Raw genomic sequence first — 11500 nt, 5'->3', positions numbered from 1 at the left:
TCTGTCGGAGCCGCTGAAGGAGTCGTCGCGCTCTCAGGAGTCGTGGAGTTCGTTCCTCACGAAGCTGCGGACGCTGCTGCTCATGTCCTTCACCAGGAATCTGGGGCGCTTCGAGGACGACATGCGGACGCTGCGGGAGAAACGCACCGAGCCCGGCTGGAGCTTCTGCGACTACTTCATGGTGCAGGTGTGTTTCTGTCTGGACAGGTGTTCTGCAGGACGGTATCTAGGTGGCGCAGTGGTCAGCACTGTGGCCTCACAGCAAGAAGGTCTCTAGTTCGAGTCCCGGCTGGGTCAGTTGGTGTTTCTGTGTGGAGTTTGCATGTTCTCCCCGTGTTGGCGTGGGTTTCCTCCGGGTGCTCCGGTTTCCCCCACAGTCCAAACACATGCGCTATAGGGGAACTGATCAACTACACTGACCGTAGTGTGTGTGTGTGTGTGTGTGTGTGTGTGTGTGTGTGTGTGTGTGTGTGTGTGTGTGTGTGTGTGTGTGTGTGTGTGTGTGAGTGTTTCCAAGTGATGGAAGGGCTTCCGCAGTGTAAAACATATGCTGGAATAGTTGGTGGTTCATTCCGCTGTGGCGACTCCTGATTAATAAAGAGGCTAAGCTGAAGGAAAATGAATGAATAAGTGAAATGAAATAGGTCCAGACGAAATCAAATCTAATCATTGACTTTAGCTCACATTGCTAGTTTTGGGGTGAAGAATTCATCTGTGCATGACATAGACATGACAAAAAATAGACAACAAACAGAAATGGTGAGCAGGAGGAGTCTGTTAAGTTGTAATAACTCTCCTCAAATGCTTTTTCCCATCTTTCTAAATGAAATGACCAATCAAGTGCCAATCAAAGCTAAAAATCTGAGCAAATTATGTTCCAAATTTGAAGTTGATATCATGAAATGAGCTTTCAGTAGTTTAGTTTGGCTGCAGTACCAGACATGACCACCAGTTTACATTGGTGACCATATACAGCAAGGCAAGTTTATTTCTAATGCACATTACTACACCGAGGTACTTCAATGTGCTTCACATAAACAGGTAAAAAAGAGGCAAACATAAGAAAATAAAAACAAATAATAAATAAAAACAGATGTATAAGAACAGACATAAGAGTTCCCCTGTGTTTGAGGAATTCACACTGTATTTTTTCATGCTTTTGCCAATATTTGTATAGTAGACGTCATAATCTACTGTAGTTTGGGCAGTTTGGTGGTATCTGATTTGCTTTTAGCATCAACAAAACATCTAAACAAACTTCACACGTGGATTGCTGTAGCAAAGTAAAGTACATCTGTTGATGGAAACACAGCCAGTGTGTGTGCTGTCTGACGTGTGTGTGTGTGCTGTCTGACGTGTGTGTGTGTGTGTGTGTGTGTGTGTCAGGAGGAGCTGGCGTTTGTCTTCGAGATGCTCCAGCAGTTTGAGGATGCTCTGGTGCAGTATGATGAGCTGGACGCTCTCTTCACGCAGTACGTGCTCAACTTCGGCGCTGGAGGTACTTCTGCATCTCACATCAGGATAAACACACGCTCACACTTTACTGACAGTGGGAGAATTGCTCAGAGTTTCTCCACTAAATGACCGTCTGCATTTGAGTTCAGGTGTTTTGCTCGAGCGTAGGCTTGGGCCGGTATAGGATTCTGACGGGATGATAACCTTTAATAAAAAGATCACGGTTTCACAGTATTGTGATTACTGCTGGGCCATTCTACAGCTTGATTGTCTTTCTCTGAAAGCATCTGAGAGTCTCCTTGGCTGTGTGTTGGATCATTGTCTTACTGAAATGGTTCGTTCTTCGTACTTCGCTTAAATGATCTGAGATGATTTGGCAGATCCTGGATCAGTTCATCTTGATAACTGATCTCTGGCTAATTTGGTTCTTCAAACAAGTTCCTGAATCAGATTAGAATGTCTGGATGAGCTGATCTGAGATCTGTGTGTGTTGTGAAGGACAGATCAATCCATCCTCAAAGTCATGATCAGCAATGCAGCGATTGGCTGACGGCACAGCAGCGTAATGACATCATCTGATTAATATTCAGTTATCCATGAATGACATCAAATTCATAGTAAACGTAAATATGTCCGTTCTTTTTACAAATGATACGCCATAACTTTCCACAGTTGTTGTGGGCTGCAGGCTTTACACTTCCATGTGTCGAGAGTATTTAGCAATTTATTTAATTTTACATTTAGAGCAGAGTAATCAGCGTAATAACTGGCTGTGTAAATTATTCTGCATCAAAAAAGCATTTTAATATTGGTGAAGGTGTCTGAAACTCTTGCGAAGCATCACATCACAGTTTATTATCTGTCTGAACATGTGAATGATTGCAGAAATTATTATTCCTTTAAAAAAAACATACAAACAAAAACACAGTCCAATATTGTGCGTGTTGTCTTTTATCATAGACAAATTGTACTAAAGCTGGGTCAGTACCTTAAAATAATATGTGTGTGTATCTAGAAAGTCCATAGTCCTTTGAACCCCTTTGGGAGAGAACATCCCGTGACTTTTATTTGGGAGTGTAGATTGCATCAGTTTAATTTTCATATTTATTTATTTTTTTTTTTTATTATTATTTTTTTAGGGGTTTTTCACCTTTATTTTTGAAAGGACAGTAGAGAGAATAGACAGGAAAGCATGGGGAGCAGAGAGAGGGGAAGGATCGGCATAGGACCACAAGGCGGAATCGAACCCGGGTCGCCGCAAGCACCGGAGTGCATGTGTTGACGCACTAACCACTACACCACTGGCGCCGACTAATTTTCATAATTTTTAAACTTATATTTAACTTATATTGATATTTAACTTTATATATATTTAAATATATGTTAAACTGAGTTATTATTAATTGAGTAATCCACGTACAAAGAACGGACCCCAGGTTTGATCTTCATCCTCCTGCTGATGTAGATGTTGGACTGAAGCAGCTGATCTGAATTTACACTGAGGATGGGCAGAGGCTTGCTGGAGAACTACCGAGAGACTGCAGCTGCTGTCTGGGCTTTCACTGCCCAAATACACCTCCCTTTCTTCATGTGTTCAACACTTTTCCTTGCATCATTTTATTTTACTACACACAACTTCATTTCTGAACTAGTTAGATGTGTTTTCTGTGCATATGTGGATTTCTGTGGTTGTTACCAACATCTGGGGAAAAGTAAAGTCAGCGGCACCTTCAGGAATATGTGCTCTGGGGAAAATGGAGACGTGTTCAGTACTTATTTCCCTGCTGTATACATTTTAAATTAAGTGTGTGTGTGTGTGTGTGTGTGATCAGATGGAGCGAACTGGCTGTGCTCGTTCTGCCAGCCGGTGCGCAGCTGGAACGGGCTGCTGCTGCGGAGACCCATCGACATGGAGAAGCGAGACCTGATCCAGAGAGGAGACGCCAGCCTGCTGGACCTGCGCAGTTACCTGTTCTCCCGCCAGTGCACACTGCTCATCTTCCTGCAGAGACCCTGGGAGGTGACGGCCCGCGCCCTGGAGCTGCTGCACACCTGCGTACAGGAGCTGCGGCTGCTGGAGGTGTGTGTGTGTGTGTTGCAGGACTGTTGGGTGTGTGTATGTGTGTCTGACTCGCTTGTGTGTGTGTGTGTGTATGCTGCAGGTGTCAGTGGTGTGTGGTGCGCTGGACTGTTGGGTGTTTCTGAGTTGTCTGGAGGTTCTGCACAGGATCGAGGGCTGTTGCGAGCGCAGTCAGCTGGAGGCAAACTACTCACACACTGTGGGCCTGTGGACATACGCCACGGAGAAGGTACTGCACACACACTCGCTCATACATGCACACACATACTTATACACGCATATACGCACATACACAAACACACACTCATACTCACACATACACAATTACAAAATCACAAACACTCACACATAAATATGCGCACACAGCCTCACTCACATGCACACATATACATGTACTCGCGCGCACACACACACACACACACACACTTGTACAGCTGTTTATGGCCTCTCCTCATAGCTGTAATGATCTTTCTCCTGTACAGACTGTAAATATTTTCTTGGGTGTGTGTGTGTATGTGTGTGTGCGGCGTGTGCGTGTGCATGTGTGTGTGTGTTCAGCTGAAGGCTCTTGGTGATCTGTGTGGTCTGGTGTCTGAAAATGGCCCGAACTCTGAAGATCTGAACAGAACAGTGGACCTGCTGGCCGGTCTGGGCGCAGAGAGACCTGAAACAGGTGAGGATGACTGCAGTGAGGATTACTGGCATAGCGGATCACAAATCTCCCGGTTCGGGTCCAACTGCGGTTTTAGAGTCACGGATTGGACCATTTTTCGGATCAGCAGAAAAAGGGAGAAGACAAATGTCATTTGCTTTCCATTTATACAAAATGTTACTGCGAAAACCATCAGGTCAACAAACAGAACTGACGACCTGTCATGTCATCAAAATAAAAATACAAACCAAGACAGAAGCAGCTGAAACAAGGGAAAACTGATCTGTAGAACTCTAACATCCTGTACAGCAGATCAGATTTATTTTCAATGAATGATTCAACAATTAAACTTCATGTGTCATTATAAGGGGATCAATTCTGCAAACCCATTCAGGGACATCATTTTGATGGTTGTTTGTCGCCTCCAGTGGGGTATATGCTGAAGCATGCTAATAGGACTTTTAATTTGCCAGTAACCTGGGTTAAGCAATTCCGGCGAATTGAATGGCAATGCAAAGTCCGGTGCGTTTAAGGTCTGTTTTCTTTAAAAATCAGCGATCTCCACTAGCTGAGTGATATCCAATTTAAAGTGGGTCTCAGATTGTACAAGAAGCACTGCATTACACTACATTTCCCCCGTCATATCTTTAATATATGAGCATTTATTTTACCCCAGTGTATTCAATGGAGCTCCTGCATTAGCCTGCCGATTCTGACGGGCGTGTGCGAGTAAACGGCTTTTTGTCTCGTTTTACGCTTAAGCAACTAAATAAATGCTAAAGTTTAACTGAATGTATTTAATGATATTACAACATCGATGCTGTATAAGGAACCGTATAAAATTAGAAAAAGTTCACAATAACAGCTCACCGGAAGTGTATCAGCATGGGAACAGCACTAGCTCGGCATATACCCTATTGGCTACACTATGTAATAGCTTTCACCAGCGTCCAAAACTCATGCGAGGGCGATCTCTCTCTGCCGCTGTAATAAATGTTGGATTAAGTTCAAAAAAGTGATTAATTTGGCGGGTCACAGGCGTTCTGAACCGTGGGGTGTGATCTATATGGATCTACCGTGATCTGTTACACCCCTAGTGATGATGCTGGAGATTCATCACAGAAACAAACCACACACTGCTGGATATCAGAGTCAGATATTACACCGAGCAGCAGTATAGTGTTTTTAGTGCAGTATATACTCTGGATATTAGTGTACAGCGTATAGTTTCATTGTTTTATTGATGATGTTTGTGTGTGTGTGTGTGTGTTTTAGCGCAAAGTCTTCAGAGTCCGTATAAGAAGCTGAAGGAGGCGTTATCGTCTGTCGAGGCCTTTGAGAAACACTATCTGGTGAGCGCTCCGTCTCATCATCTCTGTGCGTGTGTGTGTCTGACTGAGTGTGTGTTTGACTGCTGTGATTAGCAGGTTTATTTCTGTAGCTCATCTGTGTGTGTGTGTGTGTGTGCGCAGGAGCTGTCTCATGCTGCTATGGAGATGTACAGGGCCATCGGGCGCCTGCGCTCGGCTCGTCTGGTGGGAAAGAGTCTGGCAGAGTTTTACATGTGAGCATTACTGACACACACACACACACACACACACACACACACACTGGAGGAGAAACATGCCTGACATCCTCTCTGACTAATCATATGTGTCTGCCTGTGTATGTGTGTGTGTGTGTGTGTGTGTGTGTGTGTGTCTCTCTCTCTCTCTCTCTGTGTAATTGTGTGTGTGTATGCGTGCGCAGGAGGAAGGGTGACCCTCAGAGTGCTGAGCTCTTCTTGCTGGACTCTCTGAAGTCGTTCGTGTCTGAGAGCTGGAGTTTGCCGCTCACACACACACGCCGGCAGATCGCGGAGTGCCAGAAGCAGCTGCAGAAGATGGACGAGTATCCTTCAGCTTATACATCATCAAATATAATCATTCAGTTATTAAAAAAGAGCACAATCCCATCTGAAGTAAAGCGACAGTCACCAGAACACCACGGTTAGGATCACAGCCTGAAGGGGTCAGTTTCAGTCAGCGCTTCTTTTGAAGGTTCTGTCAAATTAAAGATAGAGGTGAAAAACATCAAGCAACACAAGGGGATCGTTTCTTAATGGGGCTAATAATATTGCCCACAGCATTGTATATGTATTGGGGGTGCAGTGTTACATGTATTCATGCATCACAGGTTGATTCTCGCTCTCCCACATGAATATAGTCAGTCCAGATGTGCATCACTGTAACACCACAGCAGTGCAGGAACTGAGCAGACATTCACAGAACACACAGCTTCATGTCTGAAAACGTGACACAGCAGCGTTCAGGAGTGCTTCCACCATGTGGCCGTTATCAAGCAAACGTGCTTCCCCATAAACAGAAGCGTGCAACACTAGTCCCGCCCCCGAGTTCTTCTGATTGGTCCACTGCTCTGAGACTGACAGTAATGAGTTCTGCTGTGGGGGAAAGTTGAAATCGTTTCATCTTCTCACATCATCTAAAATGCGATACTACAAGAAGCGTGAGTGTGTAACAGTCATGCACATATAAATATGATCAATGGATATATAAGCTGCTGTCTCGTATTGTCTTTTTTAGTCTGAATAATGGGCAGTTGTTGTCCGCTGCACTGCTTGTGATTGTGATTGCACCTTGACGGTGTGTGTGTAGATACCTGCAGACCAGCGCTCTGCTCGCCAGCGACACCAACCTGAGCCATGAAGAGAGAAAACACTTCTGCCAGGAGATCCTGACCTTCGCCAGCCAGCCAGAGGGCAAAGGTCAAGCCAAAGGTCAGCCAGCAAACAACAGACACTATTAAAATATATATACACATGACAAATATGAACACACTGGACGGATTTCAGTATGGCTGCACAATGCATTGAAAAAAATTATCGGTATTGTTATGATCGTGATGAGACATCATAAACGCTGGGTCCTTTGTTGGGAAATGAGGAAGTAGTATTTCATACTAAAGCTAATATTTACAAATTGTTATTAGAAAGTATTGCTGATAATTGAGATAACAAACCACTGTTGTCCAATGACTTGCCTAATTACCCTAGTGAAGCCTTTAAATGTGACATTAAGCTGAACACTAGTGTCTTGAAGAATATCAAGTCTAATATTATTTACTGTCATCATGACAAAGAGGAAATAAATCAGTTATTAGAGATGAGTTATTAACACTATTATGATTAGAAATGTGCTGAAGAGCACTCTGGAAATATGAGAAAATAATATATTTGTGTTAATAATTAATAATAAACTGTCATTATATGTTTTTAAATATAATTTAAACATCATTTGTTAATGTAAATGTTATTAAGGCAGTACTCTATAATCAGTGTTCGTCCTGATAGGTTGCAGCCCAGTTTAATCTATTAAAAAGCCTCTATTATGCTTCATCAAAGCTCATATTTGGGTTTTGGGGGTCTCCAGCAGCAGGCTGATCTGCATGCATGGTCAAAAAACACTTTCACTGTCTTTTATTTTTACCTAATTATCGCAGTGACTCTCATATGATTCCTTTAGCGATTCATAATGCAGGAGTGCAGTTTAACACCAGCATATTGCTCTGTTCTTAACCATCACACACATTCAGTATTACTCCACACAGCGGCAAAAGCTGAGCTATTGTGAAACCTGACCGCCGCACGTGTGTAGGAACAGCTGACGGGGGCCAATGCAAAGACTAATGGCAGAGGATCGCGAGCTCACAAATGCATTTAAATCGGTAAACAAAGCAGTTTCAACCTGGTTTTAGAGTTACCAGATACAGTACAAGCGCTTACAAGTAACCAAACACAATTAATTACATCATTTGTAAGCTAGAGAAAACAAGGAGAAATCGCTCTTACTTACACTTGTAAGATGGAGGAAGAAACTGATCCATGAACTTAACTGTAAAGTTCCTGTCCAGCTCTGTCTGATCCTTCCTTTAACAAACGGCCGGTGAATCCCCCGTTGTAAGTGTGTACATAGCTGAAGCACTCGTCAGAAAAAAGACGGGAACACAGCACAAGGCTGGGGTGATAATGTTGAGGTATTTCTGAAATAATAATCTTCAACCGCTGACTCTGTACAGACTCATCTTATCCACTTGTTAAGTGTGACGTCACCCGAAGCGGCTTCCGGGTCCAAGCGCTCTATTTAACTGAATGAGGAGACTCATGAAATGGTCATAATAAACGTTTACAAAGCGATTTAATACTTTCAGAAATCACGATGGCAGTATATATGTCCATGCCTAATATCCCATGGCCAGAAAGTGATAATTTTTTTTATTAATTGCACAATTTTTGGTATTTGTGATGCAGCAAGCCCAGAGATTGTTGTGTACACTATGATTTTATATAAAATTAATTTTAATGTGTGATAGGGAAAAAACGTGATCATAAACGGATGATTCCTCCACTCAAATGAATAGCGGCTTGGACCCGGAAACAGTATTACATACGTCACAAACACGTCACCACTTAACAAGCGGATAGGGAAAATACCACAAACTCTCCCTCACACTTCAGAGCACAGCGTCTTCAGTTCTGCATCGACTTCACGACGACACGGCTAAAGACTCGTTACAGCGCTATTCATTTGAACCACTCTGAGTCGACTCTTTTATAGATGAATCAATAGTTTTAAACACAGCACACTTTCAGATTTAAGCAACAGCTGGATATTTCACGTCACTCAGAGCTGCGGCACACACTGATGGAGATCATCCCCAAACACACATAATAGGGGCTCTTTAAGACCGTCTCTGATCATTTCTGCAAGCGATGACTCAAACTCATCAATCAATGATTGTAATTGACTTTTGTGTGTGCGTGTGTGTGTGTGTGTGTCTGTGTCTGTGTGTGTGTGTCTGTGTGTGTCTGTGTGTGTGTGTCTGTGTGTCTGTGTGTGTGTGTGTGTGTGTCTGTGTGTGTGTCTGTGTGTGTGTCTGTGTGTGTGCCTGTGTGTGTGCCTGTGTGTGTGCCTGTGTGTGTGCCTGTGTGTGTGCCTGTGTGTGTGCCTGTGTGTGTGTGTGTGTGTGTGTGTGTGCCTGTGTGTGTGTGTGTCTGTGTGTGTGTCTGTGTGTGTGTCTGTGTGTGTGTGTGCGTGTCTGTGTGTGTCTGTTTGTGTGTGTGTGTGTGTGTGTCTGTGTGTGTGCGCGCGTGTGCCTGTCTGTGTCTGTGTCTGTGTGTCTGTGTGTGTGTGCGTGCGTGTGCGTGCGTGCGCGTGCGTGTGTGTGTGTGTGTGTGTGTGTGCGCAGTGTCTCTCAGCATGAGTTCTCTAGGTGTCCTGCAGGAGCTGATCTTCTGTCCAGCATCCGCTGTGGTTCACGTGGGTGCGGAGCTGCAGATGGAGCTGCATGTGTGCAGTCTGCAGCCGCTGCCGGTGTGTGTGCAGCAGTTCTCCGCCGCTCTGCACTTCAGTACGGATCCGCCGGGCACACACAGACGCTCCGCTCAGCAGGCGTCCGGCAGCGTGGTGTTCCCGGCGCTCAGCCCGGTGAGTGTGTCTCCTGCGCTGGAGCTGTGCGAGGTGACAGAGCTCAGTCCGTCTGACAGTGCGCTCAGCTCCGCCGGTGTGGCCTGTAAGAACACACACCTGCTGATGCGCAGGCCGGACAGCGCCACCTCTCTGCAGACGGGCGGCACTGCAGCGACATCGGCTCTGGAGGAGGCAGAACACATGCTGAGGGCCACAGACATCACACTGCAGCCCGGACACAACACCATCAGCTTCAGCGCGCCGGTAACACACATACACACACACACACCACATCACTGGCTGCAGCCGTGCTCACACTGCACATTCATCACTGTTGCGGAAATTATTTTGGCTGTGTCCAAAATCACCTTCTACTCTAGTCTGCACTGCTGTTGAGTTTACTGCAGGGCGGATGTGAGTGTGGATGCAGCTCAGGGTAGGGTTGCACCAGCTGATCGTAACTTCTTTCCTAAACTGGAACATAATTAATGCACACTAGGGGCTTAGTAATCTGGTTTGTAACTAAATTAGCTCTTACTTCAGTTGCAGCACATGTTCTTAAGTCAAACTGTAGTTAGTAGGTCGTTTGCTCTCTGTAAAGTCATGCGTATAGTCGCATTGAATAATCTTCAATAAGGAGCTAATAATGCATCTGTATATAACGTCTGTATATTGTCTGATGACAATTAAATGGCACATTGCATTTTTATAGCACATTAAATTCAGTCAGTCATTATAGTATTATCATAATATTATGCAAGATTTAGATAGACTATTCATTATGATTGCGAGCTTCTCTATGTAAACTAATCTCGCTGTCATCTCTCTTCTACTGTTATACATGTGGGCAGGCGGCTGTAAAGATAAAGTTGGAGCATAGCGTCACGTTTCAGTCACGAGTTCAGTGGTGCAGCACAAAAATATGTAGTAGTGTGTAAGTTCAGGGTGTCCGCAGGGTCTTAAAGCTTAAAATGTCTTCAATTTCAAGAACCACATTTAGGCCTTAAAAATATGGAGCTAATAATCTGCCAAAACAATCTGAATCTGAATTGTGCTCATTTGAATTATTGGCATATGTAATTTAATGCTGATGATACCCAGCTATACCTCTCTTTTCATCCTGATGATCCCTCGGTTCCGGCTCGCATCTCAGCCTGCCTGTCAGACATTTCACACTGGATGAAAGATCATCATCTTCAGCTGAACCTCACGAAAACGGAAATGCTTGAAGTTTCTGCCAACCCGACTCTACACCATAACTTTTCAATCCAGATGGACGGGGCAACCATTACTGCATCCAAAACGGTGAAAAGCCTTGGAGTAACGATTGATGACCAACTAAACTTCTCTGAGCACATCTCTAGAACTGCTCGATCGTGCAGATTCTCACTCTATAACATCAGAAAGATCCGACCCTTCCTATCTGGACATGCAGCTCAACTCCTTGTTCAAGCTCTTGTTCTCTCCAGACTGGACTATTGCAACTCTCTACTAGCCGGGCTTCAGCTAACTCTATCAAGCCTCTTCATCTGCTCCAGAAGGCAGCAGCACGAGGGGTCTTTAATGAAGCTAAAAGAGCACATGTCACTCCGCTGCTCATCCGTTTGCACTGGCTGCCAGTTGCTGCTCACATCAAATTCAAAGCTCTGATGTTTGCCTACAAAGCGACTTCTGGCTTTGCTCCTTCTTATCTGCTCTCACTTCTGCAGATGTATGTGCCTCCAGAAACTTGCGTTCTGTGAATGAACGTCGCCTCGTGGTTCCATCCCAAAGAGGGAAGAAAACACTTTCCTGAACTCTCACGCTCAATCTGCCCAGTTGGTGGAATGAACTCACTAACTGCATCAG

At 44.5% G+C, this 11500-nt stretch overlaps 1 protein-coding gene across 2 annotated transcripts in view; it reads left to right on the top strand.

Annotated features, from left to right (window-relative positions):
• Positions 1 to 11500, top strand: part of trappc10 (trafficking protein particle complex subunit 10) — a 32307-nt gene that overhangs the window by 10744 nt on the left and 10063 nt on the right. For both annotated transcript variants that reach the window (XR_012387412.1, XM_073917205.1), the window contains exons 5-14: positions 1 to 187; positions 1387 to 1498; positions 3288 to 3535; positions 3618 to 3764; positions 4094 to 4208; positions 5463 to 5539; positions 5660 to 5751; positions 5937 to 6077; positions 6842 to 6963; positions 9432 to 9916. The exon at positions 1 to 187 is cut by the window's left edge and continues 9 nt beyond it. Coding sequence is in view for 1 of the 2 variants with exons in the window: in XM_073917205.1 (XP_073773306.1) it covers positions 1 to 187; positions 1387 to 1498; positions 3288 to 3535; positions 3618 to 3764; positions 4094 to 4208; positions 5463 to 5539; positions 5660 to 5751; positions 5937 to 6077; positions 6842 to 6963; positions 9432 to 9916 (1726 nt within the window). In the remaining variant the exon portion in view is untranslated. The remainder of the gene's footprint in view (positions 188 to 1386; positions 1499 to 3287; positions 3536 to 3617; positions 3765 to 4093; positions 4209 to 5462; positions 5540 to 5659; positions 5752 to 5936; positions 6078 to 6841; positions 6964 to 9431; positions 9917 to 11500) is intronic.

The sequence above is a fragment of the Danio rerio genome, chromosome 11 (assembly GCF_049306965.1).
Source record: "Danio rerio strain Tuebingen ecotype United States chromosome 11, GRCz12tu, whole genome shotgun sequence".
In the NCBI taxonomy this organism is placed as follows: Eukaryota; Metazoa; Chordata; class Actinopteri; order Cypriniformes; family Danionidae; genus Danio; species Danio rerio.
This window is presented reverse-complemented; position numbering and strand designations above follow the sequence as displayed.